The following is a 25740-nucleotide window of genomic DNA, read 5'->3' on the forward strand; positions in this document are numbered from 1 at the left end:
GCAAAAGAAACTTGTTTTGCTTTGTTTTTTAATGGAACATAATACACATCTAATATTCCATCCAACATGTTAATCACATATTTGAGGTGTGAAATCAGAATTACAAAGTGATAGCACATGTCAGCCTTTTGGAATGGAGTTGGATAAATGCAGTCAAAAGAAAACCTTTCTGTGGTAATAGCCATTTGAACATTCAAATATATACAGCAAAAGGTTGACGTGCAGTCATAATCCCCAGCTGCCTTTTTTTGTATAAATATAAATAAAACAACACAGCAATAACGTTGATCACAATTACAGCAGACAAGGGACGGAACTACAGTTATGGAAGGGCTTTCGAACACAGAGTCAGCAGTAGAAAAACTCGGCATTTCCTCCACAAAGTATTGTGTGTACTTCCACGGGCATCTTGGAGTCTTTGCTTAGCAAAGATCGATATCGTGAAGTCTTACATGCTTTTCTGCTGCCTCTTTTTTTTTTTTTCTTCGTGAACAGTTTTCTTGTTGACTTCACAAACTATTTTTGAGATCTCCCAGCTGATTTGTACAAAAGAATGTCTCCGGTTGGTATCCCGTCAGATATCATCCTTAAAAAGTCATCTCCGTGGAAGAGTAGTATTGCTCTAAAGAAGGATGATGGGTTTGCTGCTGGCTGGTGAGCCCATGCACTGGGAGGAGAGGGTCTCCTGTGATGTGTACGAAGTGTACAGGCCCGTCACTTGGACGTCTGACAGCGGCAGGTTTGCTCCGCTGGAGGCAGGAGGAGGGAGGCTGGTCGCCAAATCGCAGTCTGATAGTCGCAGTGGGGAGTTACTGAAGGTGCCCAATGCATCCAGGTTAAAGCTTTCGTCCTTCATTTCCTCCCACAGGTTACCTGAGGTCAGAAGGATTGATCACGTCAAGGATTTGCACTAAATGTCAACGTACGTAGTTGTGATTGTTATTGCATCTCAGTCAACACAACATTTGTGATTGTGAAGTGTGCATGGTGCTCGCTTTTGTTTTACTATCGCAGTACTGTATTCTAATCCAATGAAACAATCTGGCTTTCTGTGATCTGTGTTTTTAGTGGAGTGTAAAGCAGTGGTTCTTAACCTTTTTAGAGGTACCGAACCCAACCAATTCATATGCACGTTCACCGAACCCTTCATTAGTGAAAAAAATATATATATATTTTACAATATCAATACATTAAAAAAACACATTTATGAAAAACAAATAAAATTAAAGTAAATAAAATTATATGGCATAAGTATAGTGTTTTTTTTAATTGTATGACGTACTATCACGGCAGTTGCACGGTGGCTAACTGAGCGAACTAAATTTCCTGCAGCACTGATTGGACAAGCAATGTCATGTGATCGTCCGCAGCCAGCAATCCCCAAGCGGGCGTGTTATAACTAATTGACACCTTGAGTCAGGTGTGTCTTAACCTCCATGGCAGAGACTCCGTCGAACCCCTGAGACCGATTCACTGAATCCCTCGTGTTCGATCGAATCCAGGTTAAGAACCACTGGTGTAAAGTGATATCTCTGAGCTCACTTTTATACCACAAGATACTAGTTTTTGACCGGTACCCCGCGAACTGGTTTCTGTTTCTGTTTGTGTGTTAATATTATATATTTTGGTGTTAGTGCACACTGCCCTCTAAGTATCCTATCAGTTTGACGATCACAAAAAAATTATTTAAAAAATAAAATAAAACATCACCTTTAACCTAGCGGTCTGCAGTTGCAGGTTTAGGTGTTGCATTATAGCTTTTATTTATTAGTTTATCTTTTATTGATAGAATTATTATTCTCATTCAAAGTTTGTTTCATCTACAATTCACAGATGTTAGTGGCAAAGAATGGGAATCTGGAGCGCTAGGAAAAGCATTTTAAAGTTTCTGCACTTAACACGCTGCCAAAGTGCGTCCCATGCCTCCGCGCGAGGTCTCTACTAAGGTAGGCAGTGGTTTCCTTTTCACAAACTCACAAACTGTTGTAACAATTTTCTTTTATCTGTTTCGTATTGTACCTCAGGGCTGTAGTGATAGTATCATATTTTGTACGAGTGGGCTCAAGACCCGCTTTTTCAATTCAGATTTAACTAATGTGATGTTAGTTCATTTATTTTAACTTTAGTTTTGTTTTCATTGTTTTTTAATTATTTATTATTGCTCTTATGTACGTTTCTAATCATTTTGACTTGTATAGCAGGGAACAGCACATGGGTCAAGTTTACCTTGGAAGGCAAAATCCATGATGCTGGGATCCAGTGCATCCACCTCTGTGTGGCTATCAACGTGAACGCTGTAAAAGTCGTCCGGGGGCTTGCTGGGTTGCTGAGTTAGCGGACTATGGGAGAGTTCGGGCACCGCGTGGAGGGGAGGAGTTTGGGCTGGGGCCGGGGACATCGGTGCAGAGCGGGCTTGGGCCTGCAGCTGGGCTTGGATCTGATGGTGCTGGTGCATCGGTAAACACGGCAGGGAGAGGGTCACGATGGGCTGGGGCTGCTGCATCTGGGCCGTCAGCGAAAGGCCCGTTGGACAGTTGGGCAGCCGGGTCATGACTGGTTCGATTGCCTTCCGCCTGCAGTTCTCTGGGCGGTCGGTGATCAGTTTGTCCAGCTCATCTACAAGACAGAAGACAGATGAGTAACTCAAAGCCTATAGCTGCCGACTGCATTGGATCTTTTAAAACATTGTCAGTTTGTCCCTGACCTGGATTCGCCATGCTGCGGCGGATGGCGGGGAGATCCTTGCGTTTCCACTTCTGCATCTCTTCCTCCATCTTGTCAATTTTGGCTGGGTTCAGCGCCCACAGACAACCCTTTCGGGATGAGCTGCTTGTCTTGTTCTCCACTTTCTCAAAACATTTATTTAAAGACAGGTTGTGTCGAACGGAATTCTTCCATCCGTCCGGGGCCGTCTGCAGGGAAAAGAGTCGTGTGAGCCGTGCCTTCGTTCATGATTCATGATCAAAATGAAGGAAATGGTTTTTTTACCTTGAAATAAGGAAAGTGTTCCTTCATAAAGCTATAGATCTCGCTGACTGGAAGGCTCCCGGTTTTACTGTTCTTCAGAGCCATGGCAATCAAACAGCTGAAGAGAGAAAGGAGTTGTGAATGAGGCGGTGAGCATGAGAGCACAGAGGTGATGCATGAGAGCCAACCTGTAGGAGTAGATGGGCTTCGGGAAACTTTTTGGCTGCAGGTCTTGTTCTTGTGGCGCCAGGCGAGGTTGTGAAAATAGACTTTGGTTGTTGAAAGAGACGTCGCTGTACAGTCCGCCTGTTGAGCACTAACGGAAAAAGAGAATCATGGTAGTATTAAGATTATCATCGAGACTTGTCACACCTTATTTAGGAACCATATTTGGTCAGTGGATGTTCAAAATCCACTCGATATTAACAACTCGCGCCATTTGTTTTCTCTTAGCCAATGCGAAAAATATACAATATGTGGTAATGAAACATGCAATGACATACCAACATATTTCAGATTTCACATTAATGTAATGCCACTGACCAGCCAGATTAGGTTCAGATGCGCGAGGATAATGTTGATGTTTAACATATTAAAAAGTAAATACCCGCAAAGAGAATCTGAAATTTTGTTTCATATTAATCATTTGATCTGACGTCTTCAGTGTACGACAAAAACAATGGACTCCACCTTGCCTTGACAATACTGTAGATGAGTATGTCCCCTTTGAAAATTAACACACCACAAGATGGTTGGTTGTTTTCCTCACCCACTCACCGGGTAGCTCTGGATTTTGAGTGGATTGGGTTATTATATTTATGCAGTAGATTGGGTTGAAGATTTGATTTGGACAGGCTGAAGAACTGACGCTGGTCTCTGTTTGGACAACATTTGGTAACCTGAATTTGAAGTAAATTTAATGTTACATTGTTAGAAAATGTTGGTGGTGGCCGGATGGCTCAAAGGTCGGGGTTGACATCTCAGTCATGGCAAAAAGTGGGAACATTCTTTGTACCATACGCAGATTCCCAGCCATCTCTGCTCTCGAGCATGGATAAAAATGGGTAGCTTGTGTCTAAAAGGGCATCCAGTGGAAAAACAGTGCCAAACATCAGTGACTTGCTGTCGTGACCCCTGACATGGGAAAGTTGCTTCTTCTCTGAAAATAAAACTGTTTAACCTCAGATACCACATCCTGATTAGCTGGCAACGCTTTTCTTGTTAGCTTTACCTCATCAGTATGGGGAGTTTTTACCGCTTGCTGGATCCAAATATTCGCCCAATGTGCTGGGACAAATACCCAACCCAATGTGTTGGGTATAAATAACCCAGCATTAGCTTATTCCCTTTTGGACCTAGTGCTGGCTAAACTATTTCAACAAATTTGGGTTACTTTTAAACTAGCGTGTTTTAAGAGTCTGACATTTCATAATCAGAGAGCCAACCTTTTTAAAACACTTTAGATTGCTCAATTATTTATCAAAATAACATCCATACACACGTGAGGTTTGACCAATCATATAGATTAGTGAAAAAATATATATACCAAATTGTGATGTAGGAGGTGATGGCCTGACACCAACAAAATGGTCATTATGTTGTGGCTGGCTAATGTAGAACAATATTTTGCCAGATTATTCAGAGGTCCCCAAATCAGTTAGTTAGTTTGCTAGATATCCCCAAATCAGTGCTCTGGGTTTTGAGCATTTATACGTATTTTAATGAGTGTCTGACCAAGGGTGCATTCATTTATGTGCGTTACCTGTTGTCCAGTTTGAGTTAGCGAGTACACCTGCTGTGGTGCTGACTGGTAAACGGAGGTAGGACACTGGTACCCTGGTGAGGGCATTCCATTCATGGAGAATGGAGACATCTGTGAGGCAAAAAAATAAATAAAAAATGCACACAATGCAACCACGTATGTGTCGTAGAGGATGTAGTGACCGAGCCTTCCATGTGGTGCTCTTAAACTCACTGTTCCGCTGTGGGTGTTGATGATGCTGATTCCCAGTGGGCTGTGCTGCATGTTGCTTTGCAGGTGGAGCATGGAGGGCTGACCTCCTGTCATGGCCATGCTGCTCAGTTGGGCTTTAAGGAGCAAAATATAGAGCATTTTTAAATGAAAGATGACATGATGATCTATACGAATTGTTCATCCATCAATATAGCTCTTGGACAAGCGGTTAACATGTCTGCCTCTCAGTTGTCATGTTCTGTCCTCCTCCATAACTCAAGAACTTCAGTGTTACTGAATACCGATAGTACCGTATTGGCCCGAATATACAGTAAGACGGCCCTGATTAAAAGACGACCCCCTCTTTTTCAAGACTCATTGAACACCAAAGTAATTTTTATACAGAAAATAATTACAGTACATCTGAAACAAATGATTTTAACGATACTGTATATTTGAGAAAAAAAGCATGTTATTTTGCCTCATTCAAATCTTAATATCGGAACATTTAAATATGTAAACTAAACTGCAATCACATTCGTAAATGAATGGCTTCTGGTTTTTGAAATTACATCATAACTTCTCCTCAACTGCCGGTTAACCTGGCCGATCTTCGACCCACTTTTCTCCAGACTGTCGCTACGTTTCCCCTTTTTCTGTTATCTCTTTGATTACAGTATTTTCTTCTCTTTTCTTTCTTACCGCTATTTTTACTTTTCTTCTTCGTGACAGGGGTTCGCTTTGGCCTGGGGAGTCAAGTTCAGTGGTATCTGGCGTCATCTTGCATCGTGAGTGGGTATAATGTCTCGACTCCCACTTTCTCAGTCTTATTTCAATGCAAAAAACACCGTCTTATATTTGGGCCAATACGGTATCTTCCGACTGCCACTAGGGAACTTCATAATTTTCCAACACCAGAATCCATATGACTTCTTTGGTTCTGGTGTGATTATTTAGTTGTTTTTGTTTGTTTGTTTTAGGTACCACTTGTGACCTCACCTGTCTGTTGCTGCAACAAGCTGCCCTGGGAGGCCCCATTACTGTGGCCACAGCCATCCACCATCTGCTGTAGTCGGGGCACGTCCACCGAGGTGAGCCATGATAGAGACTGCAGATCCCCAGGGAGGTCCTCCTCCCTAAGTTGGGAGGGGTCTGTGGTCAGAAGCCTTCAGAGGGAGAAAGGGAGAAGCGCTGGGTTGGGCAACGTGGCTGTCAGATCCGGCTCAAAGAGCACAGGTGGCATTTATATGCAAACTCCAAAGGGGGCAATTTTTATCTCTCCAAGTCAGAAGCCTCAGCTGCTCAGTGAGGCTGGGTTCGAGTGTAAGTATATTAAACGGTACCGTCTAGGATTTAGCATATAAGAAGATTAGCTACTGGTGTTAATTCATGAGGGAGTGTTTTGATCAACAATGAGGGAGTTAAACAAATCCCATTCAGTAGAAATCATCGGTTTTATTATTGTAGGAAAGGTGTGGGGTGAATCTTATTGACTAGAAAGTGCTTAAAATTATTTAAACCAAACCGAGAAACTTACTGTTTATTGCAAGACTTTATTTATGTATTTAGTTATTTATTGGATGATGGGGACATTTTTTAATAGGTCTTCAATATAGCACATCTTTATGGTCAGTGATTAAGAAATGTATTTTTAATCATTTACGATCAGCGTTTTGTTGAGTAAAGTGATTCGATTCCAGCAGCGAACTACCCGTCTTGCAGTCATGATGTCTTTTATGCGGTCAGCTCGGGAGAGAATAACAGAAGAATCCTCTTCAATCCTCTTCAGTCTCCCCTACACTCTAAGTGTTCAGGTTTTGTAACAGGGGTCGCCATGACAACATATATTATTCACTTTGTGGGGACAGTGAAGGAACAACCCCGCCTCCCATACATGCACAAACCAAATCTCCTATTAAAAAAAATCAACCGTGTCAGGTGACCGCAGCCCAGCCCTCACCATTGGCTGAATCATAAGTAAACAACACATGAGATCGTTTGAAACAGAGCACAGCAGCACATGTTGCCTGCAACAGTTGGCCTTGTCTATTGAAAAATGATCACCTATTGTGTCCCAAACGACAAATCTGCCCAGTGGCACGTGGCTCTATTGTCTTGGCCAGACCCTTCCTTGATTGTTTCTGTCGGTTCTTTTCTTTGCCCCGGGCCCTTGCATTAATCTGCCGGAATGACAGGCCTCACATTGGAGGGACAAATAGGATACCATCTGCTTCCCTGTCCCTTTCCAGCCTCGGTAAAACCACGCCCAGCACCCCATATCCACACCATACGTACACCCCTGTGACTTGTCGTCCTACGTGAGGAAATCAGCTAAGGGCCAGAGGACGATGCAAATGCAATTAGAGGTCAGACTTTGGCTTGTATGTGTTTATATATGTGTGTGTTGTGACTTGACATCACTGCAGACAGCACGTGTCGACTGCACTGTTATCATTGAATTGGACTGTTTTGATGCACGCATTTAGCGACATTACTGAAGTCATTCAGTATTATATGTGGGGATCGCAAATTTTAATCTCACAATACTATTGCGTTATATGACCAAAAAAAAAAAGTTCGCCCTTTTGCACTATTTCCAAAATGTGTTGTCATTTCGATATTATTACAAATAATAATACATCAGGATAATGCAATACAAATAGTCAAGAAAAAAATATTAAATGCATATGGATTGTAGCACCACATAAATCAGGTGGACATTCGAAGATTATTATTTTCGTATGGTTTTGCATGAAAAAGGGATTGGTTGGATACACTCAATTACAGTAGAAAAATTATGTACCCGGACTCGCTGCATACAGTATTTTCTGACCTAGAACTGTCCAAAACACAGATTAAAAAAAAAAACTTTGGCACACAAGGCCCTTTCCACCTCCCCTCTTCTTGTGCCACCAGCAGGCATAGAGATTCACTGAGGCATAACATGTTGAGCCCATGTCTCCGTTTATCACCCAAGTCTTCCCAGAGGTTCAACAACACAAAATATTGAACCCCAAACCCCCTTCCCTCTCCCTCATTTGCCCTCCCCTCTCGTCCTTGTCTAATTGGGAGCCACTTGTGCATGCGGGTGACCCAGAGAGTGCCCCATCTCCCCCTGAGCCGACGGCCCGAGAGGTTCAAGCTCTCCGTGTGCCGACAGCAGGAGTGTAAACAGAGCTGATGGTTTCTGACAGATCCATTCAGACTGAAAATCATTTATTCTACTTCTCTTTTTTTTTCCATGCATCCCACTCCCCTTCCCCCATTTGCCCAATGGAACTATTTGTCATACATGTACTGGGCATTTTACTCCCAAACTCTTTGCTAATGCTTACGCAGACGTGGTTGGTTCATTGCATTCGCTAAATTGAAGCGCTGTTGATAACATAACAAGTTTGAAATAGTTTAGTTACCTATAGTCTTGTGGAGACGGATGATGGCCAGTATCCTCAATTATTCCTGACATCCTGGATGTAATTCCACCTTCTATCATTTCCTGGGATATTTGATACCTCAACAGTGACACAAATAAAATAAGCATATTTTATTCATGTCACGATGATGCTTTAAACAGATGTAATGTTAATGAGGAAAAAGCGCAACATTGGTCATGATGCGATCCAGTTCATTTTAAAAGCAAATATTCAAATCAATAATTAAATCCACACAGACATAAGCATTAATAATGAGAAGAAAAACATTCAAAATGGTGTATGGTATTATCACAAATATTAGTAGCATGTTGTTGTTGTTGTTATGTGGAAGTAGGCTGTACAAATTATTATTCAGCTCCTCTGGCAAACATGTTTCTCAAATAATCAAAAGAGTATTTTTAACTTTAATTCAGAGATTTAAGTGTTGGCATTAAGGGTAGCACCGAGATTTTAAATGTCTCATAATTTGCCATGACAACAAAGACAGTAACAACAAAGACACAAGACTTTAAAAATTCAATTCACTCAATAAACCAAACCTTCAACAAAGGGAAATGTGCCAACGATGAGAACATTCTTGCAATTTACCTGTTTTGGATGATATTGGAAGAATGTTTGGATGGATCCTCCGGGAGACCATCTACTGTATTCCACTGTGCAGCACTTGATTCTCCCCCAAAAAACCGTTTTTAAATTTCCCTCTCTGGAGCTGTCCAAACCGCGCTCATGCGCAGTGGAGAGCTGAAAGGCGCTCCCAGGCGGCCCGGGGGCAGGAGGATCCCATGACTTTGACAGCTGCTTCCAACAGTCCCATTCACTAACTTCACTGCAATATCGGGTCGGAAAGACACTTTGCAGATTTTTTTACTGTCTTTTTTGCGAAGGGCGCAAACGCTGACGCACACTTCCAGAGTACCATCAGTGGCCAAACACCAAGCTAGATTTGTAAAAAATTACTCCAAACTCCATTCCTGACATTTTAGTCTCATTATTGAACCATTCTTGACATAAAATCTGATGCATACACTAAAACCTATTTTAAAAAAAACGTTTTCGTTCGAGCCGCACACACGAGTTTTCAAAACGCAAAAATAAGTAAGGAAGCAAGGCCACCTAATTTTAGAGAAAAAAAAATAGAAGAACGTCTTATTCAAGATTAAATATCCTCATATGTTTCTGTCGGGTTACTCCATGAGAGGTCTAAGACGATGTGAGTCGCTATTTGTGGTGGCATCTGTGTATGTGATGGTGAACAGTGGTTTTTTTTCTTTCTTTTTTTTCCGAAGGGAAGTGCTTGAGGATCATTGCTTCCCGCCGTAGTGGCCGCGTCCTGTTCCTCTCAGCAGTGGGGAAAAAGAGCCGGGGAGGCGCGTGAAGGGAGGGCGGCTGAAGGAGGAGCAGGGGGGGGGACAGGATGGCTGAGCAGGTTCACTTCAGAAAATAGTTCAATGTGGAGGTTTGCATATCGCCCGTCTTGTAAAGTGAGACGTAAAATAGACACGGTGACTCATCCCTCTCAGGAATAAGAATATGTTTCTTTTGATTGTAAACTGCCATGGTGCGTACATGCACCATCGAATTCAGCAACGTCGGTGTACGATTTTACGCGAAAACAAAATTTCTTGATAAATCAATGGGAAGCGCTTCAATGAAAGGTGAGGGCATGGTATGTCATTTGCTATCTTACGATGGAGGTGGTGTTGGTGGAGCGGGGGATTCTTCAAAAGTCTGCAGTGACAGAACGTGAGCATCCCCATGAGAGCCCACAGATGGTAAATCGGTGTGTCACAAAGGAACAATCAATGATTACATGCATGAATGTAACGGCCAAAAAAAAAAAAAAAAAAGACCTCACAGAGCACACCCCCAAGGTCCTAAAACCCGCAAAGTTCTGAACGCGTGCCAGCAGTGTTTTACACCTCTATTGAGCTAAGGCGCTCATCATTTCACATGAGACAAATATTTCGCACCACCAAACTCAAATGTCTAGATTAATTATGTAAACTTCTGCCATCTAGTGGAGGATATTTGAATTGTTTTGCTCTTTCACGATACGTCACTTGATGGATGAACAAATATACTGTACTGTACTTTATTTCCAGAAAAATAAGTCATGTTTTTCTTAGCTTGCAAGTAAAATTGGATATTTCTCTCTTGAAAAGCTGGTGACACAAATTAAAATATGGCCTTTCAAATGATGTACTCATGAAAACTTTAGGATTGTGGTTGATAGTTTTGTAAAGGGTGAACTCATGAAAATTTTGTATCTCTCATTTGGTTCTACAACACTATCGACGAAAGTACGATTGTATTGTTTTCCCAATTAAAATATCAATCATCTTTGTTCAGGTCGAATTTTTGAAACAGCAAGTGTATCGTTTTCAGTGTTTCCCAACTTTTACTGAGCCAAGGGTCATAGTGTTATATAGAACCTCACGTTACACCATCAAAAAAAATGTCATCGAAGGTTCTGACTGAAATAATGATCTCGTCTCACTTTATTGACATAATGCATTGACTTACTTGGTGTGAAAGCTGTTCCTGTTTAGTTGAGCTTTTGCTGCTGCTATTATTCTGTTGTATGAATGAAAATTAGGTGTACAGTGGATGAACAAAGATACATTATTTGTAGTAAATAATTCGTTTTTGTTGGACTCATTAAGAAACTGGATAATTCCCCGCTTCACACCTGACGGTCTCAATGCTGTGATCACAGTGTTTGGTTATAAATGCGTTAGATCGGACACCCAATGCAGCATCCAGTAAGTGTATGTTGCACAACTGTTTTTTTTTTTTTTTGCAGCTGGTATCATGTCTGTAGTCAGGCAGTAAAACTGCAGGTCTCAAAAACATCAGTGATGTTTGGAGCAGCATTGAGTTGGCTATGTACGATACATTCAAGGCCACCAGCGCAAGAGAGTGTGAGGACTTCCTGCAGCTCAGTGACAAGAGTGACAGCTTTCCCTTCTCATGCCTGTTCGGGACTAATGGGGAAACAATGGGATCACAGCCTGAGGGCTGGCCCGTGTTTGTAGCCTGTCTTTTTGTCTTCCACCGAGTGTTTACTCAAAACACACCAACACTTCTGAGAATGAGGTCAACTCACGACTTTAATCTCCTCTCTGGGCAGAGACCCCTCCACCCGCAAAGAGCCGCGTATCACCCAGAGTGACCCAATGCCCACCCGGGATGAGCTGCTGTCAACTGTGCTTAAATGGAACTGGAGGCGCAAGTGTTCTGCTAAAGGCTGCTGAAAAGCCACAAACATCTCCGACTTGCATGGGTCAGAGAGACGGTGAACCATTTAGTCAGCGTCAACATGTTGTGAGTTGGTCAGTTGCTCATCTACTCGGTCAGTCAGTCAGTCCATGTGTTGGCCAGCTGCTCATCCCCTTCAGGTGATCTCTGGGTCAGTCAGTCGGCTCTATTAGTTTGCCAATCAAGCAAGGGGGTACGTCCTCTAGTCATGCTTGTCAGACAATGAGTAGGTTAGTCAGCCACCCAAGTCAGGCAGTCAGTCACTCACTCACTCAGCTAGCCAGTCCAGACATCAGCAAATCAGACAGTAGGTTGGCCAGTCGGTAAATTAGTAATCTGGTCGGGTTGTCAACTAGCCAATCAGAAAGTGAGTCAATCAGTCAGTGAATAGGTCAGTCAGCCAATCAGCAACGCTATTGGTCCGTCATCCGGCATTCATCTTCATGTCCTGGAAGATCACAGAAAAAAAATCTTTTCAGTTCAGTTTACTGGGGTCAGACAGTGGTGTGGACGTTTGGTTGACCTTTGCTCTGAGGCGTGGTCAGTGTGGTTCACTGCTTCTGGAGCAAAAGTCCTGTTCATTTCGGAGTGCTGACTTAGTGGAAAATAGCCTCGGCTCTAAAAGAGCTCATGTAAGTTTTCATGTAGAGGGGACATGGTGTCTCCAAAGGGGGGCGGGGGCACCCAGAGGCCGCTTAGGCAGGAAGTTTGGATTTGTGTTTTTTTTTTTAACTAAAAAAATGCTTTAAAAACTATTCAAATTATAACTGACATCAAAATGATACATGACATATGATTAGCAATTTTTTTTGGCTTTTTATTAAGCAAGGTGCAAATGTGTTTCAACTTCATCAAGTAATCTCTTTGACCCATCCCTTTAGAACTAAAGTCATGACGTTTGTTGCAGGGCTCTTAAAAATTGGAATCAGAGACTATGAGAGTAGCGGCGATGGAAAGAAAGAAAGGAGGTATTTGATCAAAGAATGAGATAGGAAGAGCGGGCAGAACAAAACCGAGAGGACAAAATGAGAGAAGGGCGCAGGAGCAGCCGTGGTGCGATGCGAGTGTTATCATCAGCTCTCATTCTCAGCATGGAATCTATAATGGGAAAATCAACCTCTATGACTCCTGTGTAATTGGATTTGCCGGGTCTCGTGCTGAATCACAGCCCAGTGGGTAGCGCAAAGCTTGTTAAGATTGGACAAGCATTGCTGGACCACTCAGTCAGGGGAGAGGTGGGGCAAACCAAGGTAACCCTGACAACCTCTCTGGACTGGATTGTTCAAAGAAGCCCAATCGCTCAATCATCTAAGTAGTTGACGAAAAGCTTTCCGATTGTCAATCAATCAATAAATGGGGACGGATACATTTCTTTCATATACTGTATGCGAGTCAGTAGAGCAAAGAAAGTGGACACCTGTGGTTCCTTAGGTGTGTGTGTGTGTGTGTGTGTGTGTGTGTCTGCTTAATGGCCGTTACTGGGTAACAGCGGTAAACAGTTAATTCCGCCCACCTGGTCTCTCCTTGCAAGGGTTAACAGCTTCATATAATCATTACGGTTGAGTCTTTATTCCAGGGACAGGACGGTGGGAGTGTTTTGAATAAATAAGGTAGCGGAAATGTTTGGACCCTCTTAGTCAACCTGTATCAGTTACACAAGATCATTTGTATTAACGTAATAATGAGGAGTAGAACTGAAGGTGGTCAAATCTGAGCAGTTTTCACCCAAGCAAAACGTTTTTGTTTTTGGGCAGATGAGCCCTCTCATGACAACAACGGTCTTCTCTGAGAACAGCTCAGTAATGCTGAGTCATCAAGTGCGTCCTGTTGTATATCCAGACTATCCGGCTAATCAAAGATCCGTAACCAGACCAGGACGTTGGCACAGGGAGAAGGAGGAAGATTTGGGCTGGGGGGCTTTTTAAAGTGTATAATGGACATCAGAGCTAACGTAGAAGAAGTATAGAAAAGGAAGAAGCTGGAGAAAGATTAGGGGGCTGAAACTGAGTGGTTTGGATCCAGTTTCTGGATGGTTACGCTACACTCAGCATAGAAGTAGACACTCGGGTAAGAAGTGAATAAGATATCTTGGTCCCTCCACCTCCCACGGCATGAATGATTAAGCACCTGGTGCACTGTGGCCTAATTGTGGGTCAGGATTGGGCTTCCAAGCGGCAACACCTACGCAGCTTTTGCAGAGGGCAGATTCAGAGGCACGTCGACTTCGCTAACTGTTTCACCGGGTGACCCAATGCAAGCAGACACAGGAGGCCGGGCGATTTTGTCGAAAGGAAGTGTTTGCAAGTTTGGATCCTGATTGATGACGGCAAAACAAACAACTTCAGACATGCAGGTTTGATTATTTATTGAATTTCTCTCTGGGTCAGTCCAGTTGTCATGACTTTACATTGGATTTAGTAAATGTTGGGTTTTAAAAAACATGTGCTCGTTATACACTTGATGGAACGTAATTGTAGCTACGACTTCATTGTTACTACATATTACATACAAGTATGCAAGGTGGATGAAGCTTCCCACTTCCTTGTTGGCAAATTGCTTGCATAATCCCTTGCATCTCCCTCCCCTCCGTTGAAGGCTGCTTCTCACATGGATGAGATCACACAGTGTCAGGCAACAGTGACACTCGAGACAAGATGAGGGAACGTCTCTTAATTACAATACAATGATCTGTGCAGCACTGACATGAGCTGACAAATACCCAGCGCATGACCATTCATTCCACTGCTCACCAAATTGGGCTCAAAATGCTTAATTGTCGCGCAAATTGCAACCCAGTGCACGTGCATGCACAGGCATTTCTTTTTGTGGTTCCAAAGTCGAATGCTGAAAATGTTGCGCTTTTCATCTTCGGCTCTTTTTGTGTTTTGTGATGCCACCACATGACAGTGATGGCAAAGAGGAGAAGTCCATCAATTTTCCTACCCACTTATCCTCACAAGGGTTGCTGGAGCCTATCCCAGCCGTCTTCGGGCAGTAGGCGGGGGACACCCTGAACCGGTTGCCAGCCAATAAAGAGGAGATGTGTTCTGTTTATATGACATGATAACGCAATGATTCCAAGTGAAGACATAGGATTCAACTGTTTAGATGAGGTCAATAAATATTTATTCTTCTCAAGATTAAAACAAAAAAACAACAACCCAGTAACAATTGTAAATAGCACAGCCACCTTATCTATAGCTATATTTATATTGCACTTAATCAAACTGTGTACAGCTCTCTCTGAAACATTTATTTTTGTAAATGCAAACACTTTGTTTTTCTTCTTCTACCCCCCAATTTTGCTGCTGTGGACTGTAAATTTCCCCAGTGTGGGACAAATAAAGGATATCTTAAAAAAAAAAACCTGTGTGTGTGTGTGTGTCTCTCTCTCTCTCTCTCTCTCTCTCTCTCTCTCTCTCTCTCTCTCTCTCTCTATATATATATATATATATGTATAATATATACAGTGTGTATATATATATATATATAGTGTCACATGATTGTGTTCGACTTTGGAGGCTCCACTCTATGTACAAAAGTAATGGCAAATCACATCTTGTCTGTCTTTATTAAAGATACAATCATATTCCCTCAGAAGAAGACAGCATTTAGGAGACCAACAAAAACACCAAAACCCTTTAAAAAACGCTCCATGAAAACCCCAAACATTAGCATGATGATGACTATTGAATTCGTGAATCGTCCTCTTGACAGGAGCTTATCTGTCCACGTTATTATTTGTAATACTGTATGGCAGACCCCTAAGTCACGCTGTCCCACCATATTGTCTGCTTGTGCCGCCCCGAGAGATGTTTCTTCCTCCAAATAAAGGGGGTGTCAAAGAAACCAGACACCGGCATTGCCCCCATCACATCACCAGATTGATTCTGACGTCCCAGAAAGGGTTCCTTCAACGATATTGTTCACCTGTCTCGTTGGCTTAAAGTGGGTGGGGTGGGGCGGTTAAGGGTTAATGGCGGGGACACAGGGCCGGTGGGGCGGTTCAGGGGTATTGTCCAGGAGAAGGGGCGAGAGCATATAAGGGTGCAGAGGTTGACATGGAACCCCCCCCCCCCCCCCCCCCATCTGACTGGCCTCTTCTCTCCTTCCAGTGGGGCCCCCCGGCAGAGTAATGAAGTCCAAATTACAGCACAGGATAACGAAGAACAAGCCTCTATTGTTGCCCCTCAGGGCGCACCAAATGAGTGTCACAGCAAGCAGCGGGGCACAGACCGTTACTGCACTATTTAGTCTGCCCCGTTGTCTCAAGACGGCCCTGTTTCAGAGCTTCTCGGATCAGACAAATAGTGCAGCCTTCACCCCCACCCTCCTCGCCCGCACCTCTTTCTCCAGCCTTCGCCTTCACCCTTCCTCTGTACAGCCAACCCTCCCCACCCCCGTCCTCCCGAAGTCCTCGTCCCAAAATAGGCCAAATCTCCTCCATTGTGTTTCGACTGCCTAGTGTGAAATTCATTGTGACGTTAAATGTTTTCTAATGAATAATTACTGAATGGATATGCAGGGGGAATATGTGTAATGGATTGTAGACTGCATTTTAAAGACATCTTTTTTGTCTCTGCTTCGTGGTATTTACAGGACAAAAACACTTGGCCTTTCTCAGAAGAAATGAGGGCCATAGGCGAAGGATAGAGGGTAGGGTAGGAGGGAGTGAAGGGCTTTGTGTCAATTAGATCCAATGGATTATCTTTTTCTAAATGTTTTTACAGAGAGAATTGAGTATCAAAGGACTTCTGCTTCCAAAAGAGAGGAGGAGAAAATACAAAACCAACAAAAGCTGGGAAAACCTTTGGTCCTCGTGTTGGCGCTGAGAATGCAAAACAGATTGGTGGAATTTTTCCCACTATGCTTATGTGCCGCTGTTTTTTAGGGGGCTCCCCATAGTCCCATTTGAACAGCGTGTTGTGATTGCTTGGTGCATCAGCCCCGGTGAAACATGCGGGCCGGGGGCCAAGATGACCATAGCTTCTGTCTGCTCATGTGCGCAAACCGTGTTGTCTCAATGCCACATCGGACCTCTGGACCCGTGCACTCAATCGGGCTAACTTGCACCATGTTTGTGCTTTTTTTGGGGTGGGGGGGGGGTGTTTTTTTTTCCAGCTCCAATCTCCCCCATAAAGTCATTGAAACATCCTGTGACGAATGACAAATATATGGCAACGTTTGTGGGTTTTTTTTGTGCTTGCAGAAATTTGTCACACTTGCTCTTCAGATTTTATTCATCCAGAAGTTGAACATTCAAGTTTAAATGCGCAGTTTTAGGATACGCTTGACAAAAGTAGCTATATGTCTTGTGGCAGAGAGTTTGGGAGGATTTTAATTTCCATGTGATTTGGAGTGGACGAGTACATTTTGCAAGGAGTGGCGGCACTAGGGGCACCAAAAGGTTGAAGGATCAAAACTGAACAAAAACTTCTTACCGAAAGAGCAAAATATAGAAGCTGAAAGTGGTTACTGGAGGGAAGGAATTTTGATTAGCTTATTTGGTATGGTTTTAGCTTGAAATAACAAATGATGAAACTAGTATGTTCGATATGTTTCTGTATTTTGACAAAAAGTTGGTCTTTCTCTTTAAATGCTTACTCCAAAATTCTAAAATACACAAAACTGAATAAAATATAGAAATACTTTTGTTCCATTTACTCAAAATGGAAATGTTCTTTCAAAACACATTGAAGGACGCACAGAACAGGAAGTCAAGTGTTGACCGCAGTCTAAGCGCAATCAGATTATTTCAGTTTGATAATCAAGACAAATACAAAATTGTTCCTGTCCGTTTCCACAAATCCCGGCTGCTTGAATGTGTCTTGCACAGGTGGAGATGGACATGGAGGGCGCTCTAAATGCGAGGGACCAGGTTGGTATTCAAGACTTTGTTCTCTTGGATGAGACCTCGGAAGCAGCCTTCCTCAACAACCTCAAGAAACGTTTCAGCAAGGACCTCATTTATGTGAGTGAGACACCGAACTCTCGTCTGTGTATTTTACTCATAAATGTTGTACAACTTTGACTCACTCTTCCAGACCTACATTGGCACTCTGCTGGTCTCTGTAAACCCCTTCAAAGAGTTGGACATCTACAATAAGAAACAGATGGATATGTACATGGGGGTCAACTTTTTTGAGCTTCCGCCTCACATGTGAGTCGAAAAATGAGTGTTGATAATATTGTGATTTAAGCTTGACCTAACATTGTGCACGACTGCCCGCGCTTAGCTATGCTCTGGCCGACAACGCCTACCACACCATGCTGTCTGAGTTCAACAATCACTTCATCCTCATCTCGGGAGAGAGCGGAGCAGGGAAGACGGAAGCCTCTAAAAAGATTCTACAGTATTATGCAGTCAGCTGTCCAAGCACCGCTCTGCTCAACACCGTCAGGGACAAGATGCTCATGTCCAACCCCGTTCTTGAGGTTTTATTTAATCCTCTATTATGCTGTGATGACACTTCGCAAAACATGTCAGGCTTGCAAAACATGCGACATACACTTGTGTCTCTGCGCAGGCTTTTGGGAATGCCAAAACGCTGAAAAATGACAACTCGAGTCGGTTCGGGAAGTATATGGACATTCAGTTTGATGGCGAGGTAAGAAGAGTTCGATTTTGTTGATTGAAGCCCGCGATGTCTCTCAAGGGCTCCCCGTCCCAAGCGTCGTCACGGATATTTCTGAAACCGTTGGATCCTGTGCAACAGGGGGATGCTGTCGGCGGCCACATCCTGAACTACCTGCTCGAAAAGTCAAGGGTGGTACATCAGAACCACGGGGAGAGAAACTTTCACATTTTCTACCAGCTCCTGGAGGGAGGAGAAGAGGACCTGCTGCACCAGTTGGGCCTTGAGAGAGACTGCCAGCATTACAGCTACCTAACACAAGTATGCGCGAGTGATCTCCAATGCGGGTCAATTTTATTTGCACATTTGCCAATTGTCACGTTGTCAACTCCCCGACAGGGAGAGCGCCCCGTTGTGCCTTCTATCAATGACAAAAATGACTGGAAGACAGTCAAAAATGCATTTCAAGTTATTGACATCGATGCGATCAACACGAACGTAAGTGAGGACTTTTCACTGAAGATTTCATTTCAAGTAAATCATTTGAATGGCCTTGCAAATTGTGTGCAGCACTTGTTTGGGATTGTTGCGAGTGTTCTTCACCTGGGCAATGTTAAGTTTGAGCCTGACGGTAAAGGTCATGCTACTCTCAACGACAAAAATGCAGAGTTGCGTTGGGTCTCAAATGTAAGAAATCTACACACAAAAAATGAACGACTTTAAGAACAAGAACCAAAAAAGGTTCAGGTGGTTCGTGTCATATCATTGCAGCTCCTTGGAATTGATGCTCACAGTCTACAAGAAGGACTAACATACAGGAAGATTGAAGCCAAAACGGACCAGGTGTGACTCTTAAATGACTTTGTAATTAAAAATTGACCGGTTATACGATATTTGACTTCTTCTCAAGGTGCTCAGTCCGTTTACTGTGGATCACGCCGTCTTTGTGCGCGATGCCCTGGCCAAGGCCATATATGGACATACCTTTACCTGGCTGGTGAACAGGATAAATGAGTCCATGGAGAACACTGTGAGCTCGTGAAAAGCGTGACATCTTTGTCAAACACGATGACATTTCATAACTGTCATTATTATTTTAATTTTCAGGATCCTTCAAGAAAAACTGTCATTGGACTTTTGGACATCTACGGTTTTGAGGTTTTTAATATTAACAGGTAGGCCACTTTGGCCTTCCTTATGCTTCACAAGTAGAAATGTTATTCATGAAATTTTGCATGTCAGTATGTTTGTGTGTATGCCAAAAAAAAAACTCTTAGATCTCAGAAATATTCCTTCAAAGTTACCTAAATACTCCTTATAAATAATTTCTAAATACTCGTTAAAGGTTATCCCAACACTCTTAAACCAACTGAAATACTACTTAAAAGTTCAATAATCTGAAGTTTTAAGTTACAGACCATGAGTTGACAGGGGAATCGATTTTCTTACATGCGGCCCATGAGCTCAAATAAGATTGACACCCCTAACATAGAATGAGACTAATTACGCGTGCACATGTTTCATCTCTCATATATGCTATCATTGTTGAAGAGACAGATGACCTCATGCATGATTTGTTGTTTACAGTTTTGAGAAACAAAAGCATGACCATCCGCTATGATCTCTTACTTGTGTTTTTTCCCCCCTTCAGTTTCGAGCAATTCTGCATTAACTATTGCAATGAGAAGCTGCAGCAACTTTTCATCCAGCTCACGCTCAAGGCGGAGCAGGAGGAATACCAAGCAGAGGATATTGAGGTCCGCCGATTCATCTCCAAAATAAAACGTGCATTAACGCTGGTTTGCTGTTGAATAGAGTTCCGCTCACACGTGGTTCTCCTCAGTGGGAGCCGGTGCAGTTCTTCAACAACAAGATCATCTGCGACCTCGTGGAGGAGAGACACAGGGGAATTATATCAGTCCTGGTATGCGTTCGCTCGAATAAACATACAATCCTGACCTCAGTGGGGGGACAATTATTGCGCACGACTGATTCTGAACCTACAGGATGAGGAGTGTCTGAGGCCAGGAGAGGCTACAGATCTCACTTTCCTGGAGAGATTGGAGGAAAAAATGGGAAATCACCCCCACTTTGTCTCGTGAGTTCACATCACGCTGAAATGTCACTTGGTTGAAATCTACGGTTTCAAACTTTCATCTGCTGCCGAGAAGCTAATGAGTGGACTGGCAGAAAGTCCTCATCTGTCCTCATCCTCTTCCCACCTTGGAGTGTAGACACAAGCTGGCAGACAAAAAGACACGTAGGACGCTGGAGAGAGGAGATTTTCGTCTCTTGCATTATGCCGGAGAGGTCACCTATTGTGTTGTGGGTAAAGTAAAGCGCAACCGACACGTTAGCGTTCAAAGAGCTAAATATTGTGTTGAGCAAAGTCCCTAAAATGCTATGATGTCTTTTGTAGGTTTTCTGGATAAAAATAATGACCTCTTATATAAAAATATTAAAGATGTAAGTATGCCACTTGATTTATTTATTTTTTAATAATTGAAAACTCATGACTCCGTATTATCTTTTAGAATTTGAATACAAATGTTTGATCATTTGAATTATCCAGTTAGGCATGTCAATCTCCCGGTGCATTTTTTTTTTCCTGTGTGTGTTCTCCCACCTTCTCCCAGCTGATATGGCAATCAAAAAACAGTATCGTTAGGCAATGCTTCACTTCCACGGACACAGATAGCAAGCGAAGACCAGAAACTGTAAGTTCCCTATCACAACACTGTCAAAACCAGTGTTCGCTAAGTAAGATAAGGCCCAGCAACTACTGCCGGTGACAGTGTGACATCTCATCTTCAAGCCATGTGCACCTGACAGACGAACTGTTGACTCGGCATTATGAGCCGCATTCTGTATTTAGGTGGCCACCCAGTTTAAGAGCAGCCTGCTGAAGCTGACAGAGATCCTCGTGGCCAAAGACGCCTGGTATATACGTTGCCTGAAATCCAATGAGTCCAGGAAGTCAGGTACTTTTATGAAAAGCTTTTTTTGTTTTTTAAAAGGAGATGCAAAATGAATTTTTCACTTAGCCTCCTTCGCTAACCCAGGACAGTTTGACGAAGCTCTCATCAGACATCAGATCAAATATTTGGGCCTGATGCAGCACCTGAGAGTCAGGCGTGCTGGTTTCGCTTACAGGCGGAAGTATGACGTCTTTTTACAGCGGTATGAAGATTTGGACATCGTGCCAATGGCGACTTTGATCCCTTGTATCGCGTACATGATGCTGATGCAAATTTATGATACACTGAACAGATATAAAGCTTTGTGCCCAGCCACTTGGCCACATTGGAGAGGAGAACCTGCTGATGGCGTGTTGGTGCTGGTTCAACATCTGGGCTATTTTCCAAATGAGTACAAAATGGGAAGGTCAGAAAAATATCTTCACTTAATGTCATTTGTTGGCCCAAGTTGAACTTTGATTATGGAATATATTCGCAGTGTCAGCATTTATTTTTGTCCATAGTTACATTTAGTGGGCACACTGTGTGAAGTCGTATCGAGTACATCCCAAAGATTCTCATTCGAGTTCAATGCCGGACTCTATTGTTGGCCATCATCCCAAAAAATGATGTCAAATGCTTCCTCAGTGGCTCCTTCAGTTTTTTTTCTAGCTCATTATTTCACACAAAGGATAGTGGGACCATTCATTGTGCCTCATCCTCCAATTTTTCTGTTACGCACTATGTGCTATTCTTTTTTTTGGACCGTTTAGTTCGGCTACTAGGTAGCGTGTTGGCCCAGCCAACGTTGCTTAAAGGGAACCCTGCGCACTAGTAACTTTTAAGCTAATTTCCAAGAACAATATCTGGACTGCTATGGGATTTATAGAAGATACTGACCACTCAAAGAGGAGTTTTCACCTCACTCAAAAATGGGACCATATGGAGGAAAAAGTAATGAGATGTTTGGATTCTACAACCAAAACTGAACTAGAAAATGTTTTTAGCTACTCTGTTCAATCTTTTTTTTTAATACAGACCATTATTATTATTATTATTATTGTTACGCTTGGCAGAACAGCTATGGGGGGTCACACTCCAGGTGCCCACACCATGTTGCAGATGCACTACTGGCGCGCAACATTTAACAGGAATGAAAGGAGCTGCTTTTATCGGCCATGATCGCCGTCAGCTGTGACCACTCACACAGCGGTGTAGCCCTCCCACTCACAGATTCGCTGGCCTGCTCTCCTCTGCGAAAATACCAACATCGAGCGTAACCCGCCTCTGCACAGAGCCACGCGGAGAAAAATAGAGGCCTATATGTTTGATTCTAATTTACCCGACTATACCTTGAGAGTTGAAATTCAAGGTGAATGTGTTTCACGATTTTTTGATTTCATTAGAACCAAAATATTCATCCGCCATCCAAGAACCCTGTATGCCACAGAGGATGCTTTTGAAAAATGCAAACATCAATTGGGTGAGAGCAAATCCAATTATGTACATCATAATCAAGGCTTTGGCAGTTTGCACATTCAATGAATGTTTCTTACCGTTTCAGCAACCAGACTCCAGGCCAAATACAAAGGCTACAGGGCAAAGGGCGAGTTCCGAAAACAGAAGGAAGCTGGTACATGCTTGACGCTTACCTGAAGTAATGTGTGATTTGGCGCATGTAAATTATTCCACTTTTTTTTTTTTTTATGCCCACAGCAACGAAGATTGAGACGTGCTGGAGAGGAGTGCAGGCAAGGAAGGAGAGAGACAAGAGAGCATGGGCTGTGAAAGTCATTAAACAGTAAAAAAACAAGCTGAGAATATCACACTCATCTCATTGCAAGAGAATTGTAAAACATTTTTCGATATGTCATTTTATTTATAGATTTATCAAAGGTTATATGACCAGAGGGCAAGCAAAAGTGACAGATAACTCTGAGTATTTGGCCTTTGTGAGGCAGAATTACCTGAACAGGCTCAAAGAAAACTTGCCAAAGACAGTTTTGGATAAAACCACGTGGCTCTCTCCGCCACAAGTGCTAGTCGAGGTAAACAGAAACAAGATTGACGCAAAAATTTAATACATGTTATACGCCAGTCAACCTTTGTATGTTCTTCCCACTCCAGACATCAGAAATACTTCGTAAACTGCACTACCGCCTCATGGTGAGAAAATACGTAAGAGGGATCACACCCCAGAGAAAAACACAGGTAGCAAACAAAGTTAAATACAACTTCTGTTTCTTTATTAGCATCATCATCATCATTATTATTATTCAGTTATTGCAATTTCCTGTTTTTTTTTTGTTTTTAGCTTGAAATGAAGTTCATTGCCAGCTGCATGTTCAAGGGGAAAAAGGAAAGTTATCCGCAAAGTGTTGCTCAATCTTTTGCGGAAACCAGAATCAGTGAGTGAGAGACCTTTATTGTTAAAATAATCAGGCAAGCACTGCTATCATGGAACTCATGAAAACAATAATTTGTTATGTGTGGATCAAACTGGTAGCCCTTCACATTAAGTACCCAAAAAGTTGCTCTCAATTTCAAAAATGTGAGCCCTGATTGAGAGTTTCCAATGAACCTAACAAGAATGTTTAATGTAATGTAATTCTGGAGAAAGTCAGAGTAATGGAGAAAATGCATGCTAGCACATGCAAACTCCCCACAGGAAAATCAAGATTCAAACCTGGGACCTCTCGAATGTGTGAGTTGATGTGCTAACCACTATTGCTAACCACATTTTTGTTTAAATGGTGGTTTCCCAACCGATGCAGCTGTAGCAAAGCGCTTGACAGAACATCTACAACATCAGAATACTGTGTAGCCCCAGTTAAGCCCTACAGCATTCTATTTAATATTCTATATTTATATTTTCCTTCTGTCTTATCACTTTAGGTGAGCGAGACATCAATGCAAGGGTCCTTCAAATGATTCGCAATGAGCACATCAAGGTAAAAAAAAAAGAGCTGATGTTATTTTTTTCTGCTGATTGTCTATAATCAAATCCATTCTCCTGCGATGGGATTTATTTGTGTGCAGTACAGCGTCCCAATGATTAAATACGACAGGAACGGTTTCAAAACGAGGCCGCGACAGCTCATCTTCACCCAGGCGGCGGCCTACATGGCGGAGGACACGAGGATCAAACAGAGGATTTTGTACACGGCTCTCAAAGGTCGTCATTGTTGTCACCTACACACCTTCCATTGCGATTTCCTGTTCAACTCTTTAAGTTTATGGACCATCTCCCATTGTAGGGATTTCTGTCAGTAATTTGACAGACAGTATCATTGTGTTACACGTAGCGTGTGAGGACCCCAAAGAAAAGGTACAGAATATCATAGCTTTATATTGTACGCTATTTTTACAAAGATAATAAACCACACTTTACATCAAAATTGTCCAACTTCTTCAAACATGATAAATGAGGGCCATTGTGTTTCAGGGAGATCTTGTCATGCAGTGCAACCACTTGTTTGAGCTGGTGACCAAACTCAGCATCATTGCTAACAAACAGAACGTGGTCAGGGTGGCTCAGAGCAGGTAAGATACAAAATGGAAAGATAAAGAGTAATTCCAATACAGTCGATACGATACAGGTGAGCTGATCAAAGTGTTTGCGTTTGCATCGGTGTGCAGCATCAAGATAGAAATCCAGGCTGGAAGAGAGAGCGCAATCGATTTCAGCACCGGCCCAGAGCCGAACGTGTACAAGGCCAAGAACGGACACCTCATGGTGGTGCGTTCACGTTGTCATCACAACCTTTTGCACCATATATGGCAAGGCTTTTGAGTTTTAGGCAGGGGAGGTACTTGCTGGAATCAGCAACATTTGTCCTTTCAGGTTGCCACTCGGGCCAGGCCGAGGTAACTTGAGGGGCAGACGAGACACACAAGAGGCCCCTGCATATTTCATTAGGGACCCCAAAAGCTGGATCAACATGGCCACAGGAGACACGTCTAACCTCGGAGTTTTATGCACTTTAGGATGCGCCTATTTGATGAAATATCACCTCTCACTGCTTTATTTTACATTATTACATGAGGTATTAACATAACTGTTTATGGTTGTAGTTGCATTGTAGATGTGTCTCGAATATTTTGCCATGTCGCTAAATAAGGTCAGAAAGAGTGTAATGTAGCGCCACTAAAATCAAGATTCAAATATGAACATATTGCACAAATTAAAAACTCAGCGTTCTTTGTCAAGGCAGAATTTTAAGATTTTGCATCGACTTCATGATATTGTGCTTGTGTCTCTTATTGTGTACATTAGCTTTGTATATTTCCTAGCAATTAGAGAATGCAAAATAAAAATGGATGCAATTATTTCATTTGTAGAAATTTATTTGAGATGTATAAATATAAAACATACTGTATATGTTCACCTCTGTACAATAAATCTACGAGTGATTGTTACACATATCAATTTATAACTGTGCAAAACCGAACTTTCTGTGATGAGTGACTAATGTAATTTCTGTCCTTGTTAAAAAGCATGTCCGCAGGACTCTGTTCCTCCTCTGATTGCACTCATTCACTCCAACCTCAGCATCCATCCATCCATCACGAAGTCCATAGAACATCTGAGGTGA

The 25740-nt window shown here is 42.6% G+C and overlaps 2 protein-coding genes across 7 annotated transcripts; one reads left to right on the forward strand and one right to left on the reverse strand.

The window, feature by feature from the left end:
• Position 1: 1 nt before the first annotated feature.
• On the reverse strand, positions 2 to 9452 carry foxn4 (forkhead box N4). Its single transcript, XM_086110453.1, has 10 exons — positions 8944 to 9452; positions 8335 to 8433; positions 5921 to 6087; positions 4943 to 5055; positions 4730 to 4840; positions 3156 to 3283; positions 2989 to 3085; positions 2705 to 2912; positions 2227 to 2616; positions 2 to 873 (listed from the first exon to the last, which is right to left on the reverse strand). Exons 2-10 carry the CDS (start codon positions 8412 to 8414, stop codon positions 623 to 625), a joined length of 1545 nt encoding a protein of 514 aa, XP_085966579.1. The 5' UTR covers positions 8415 to 8433; positions 8944 to 9452; the 3' UTR covers positions 2 to 622.
• Positions 9453 to 17436: 7984 nt separating this feature from the next.
• Positions 17437 to 25655, forward strand: myo1ha (myosin IHa). 6 transcript variants are annotated; one of them, XM_086110548.1, is made up of 31 exons: positions 17437 to 17584; positions 17658 to 17773; positions 17850 to 18048; positions 18141 to 18221; positions 18330 to 18509; positions 18588 to 18686; positions 18759 to 18875; positions 18960 to 19031; positions 19099 to 19218; positions 19296 to 19363; positions 19840 to 19945; positions 20032 to 20112; positions 20195 to 20286; positions 20423 to 20517; positions 20608 to 20654; positions 20825 to 20905; positions 21064 to 21169; positions 21251 to 21368; positions 21459 to 21572; positions 22552 to 22628; positions 22710 to 22778; positions 22862 to 22946; positions 23031 to 23193; positions 23273 to 23356; positions 23460 to 23553; positions 24041 to 24096; positions 24185 to 24320; positions 24403 to 24473; positions 24591 to 24688; positions 24785 to 24884; positions 24990 to 25655. In XM_086110548.1, exons 1-31 carry the CDS (start codon positions 17456 to 17458, stop codon positions 25014 to 25016), a joined length of 3081 nt encoding a protein of 1026 aa, XP_085966674.1. In that variant the 5' UTR covers positions 17437 to 17455; the 3' UTR covers positions 25017 to 25655. The 6 variants fall into 6 exon arrangements, 5 of the variants coding, with proteins under 5 accessions (XP_085966674.1, XP_085966673.1, XP_085966672.1 ...); XM_086110547.1 differs by having other exon boundaries at positions 18330 to 18686; XM_086110546.1 differs by having other exon boundaries at positions 21251 to 21572.
• Positions 25656 to 25740: the final 85 nt, after the last annotated feature.

Source organism: Hippocampus guttulatus, chromosome 5, assembly GCF_054856545.1.
Source record: "Hippocampus guttulatus isolate MCC_2025c chromosome 5, RoL_Hgut_1.0, whole genome shotgun sequence".
NCBI lineage: Eukaryota > Metazoa > Chordata > Actinopteri > Syngnathiformes > Syngnathidae > Hippocampus > Hippocampus guttulatus.

Excerpts from the sequence above, each read along its gene's own strand:
- foxn4 (XM_086110453.1), bottom strand. The coding sequence starts at position 8,414 with ATGATAGAAGGTGGAATTACATCCAGGATGTCAGGAATAATTGAGGAT. Across the intron at positions 4,841-4,942 it reads TCAACACCCACAGCGGAACA|ATGTCTCCATTCTCCATGAA; the intron begins GTGAGTTTAAGA and ends TTTGCCTCACAG. Across the intron at positions 2,617-2,704 it reads CCGCAGCATGGCGAATCCAG|ATGAGCTGGACAAACTGATC; the intron begins GTCAGGGACAAA and ends TCTGTCTTGTAG.
- myo1ha (XM_086110545.1), top strand. The coding sequence starts at position 17,456 with ATGGACATGGAGGGCGCTCTAAATGCGAGGGACCAGGTTGGTATTCAA. Across the intron at positions 19,032-19,098 it reads TTGAAGCCAAAACGGACCAG|GTGCTCAGTCCGTTTACTGT; the intron begins GTGTGACTCTTA and ends CTTCTTCTCAAG. Across the intron at positions 20,518-20,607 it reads GGTCACCTATTGTGTTGTGG|GTTTTCTGGATAAAAATAAT; the intron begins GTAAAGTAAAGC and ends TGTCTTTTGTAG.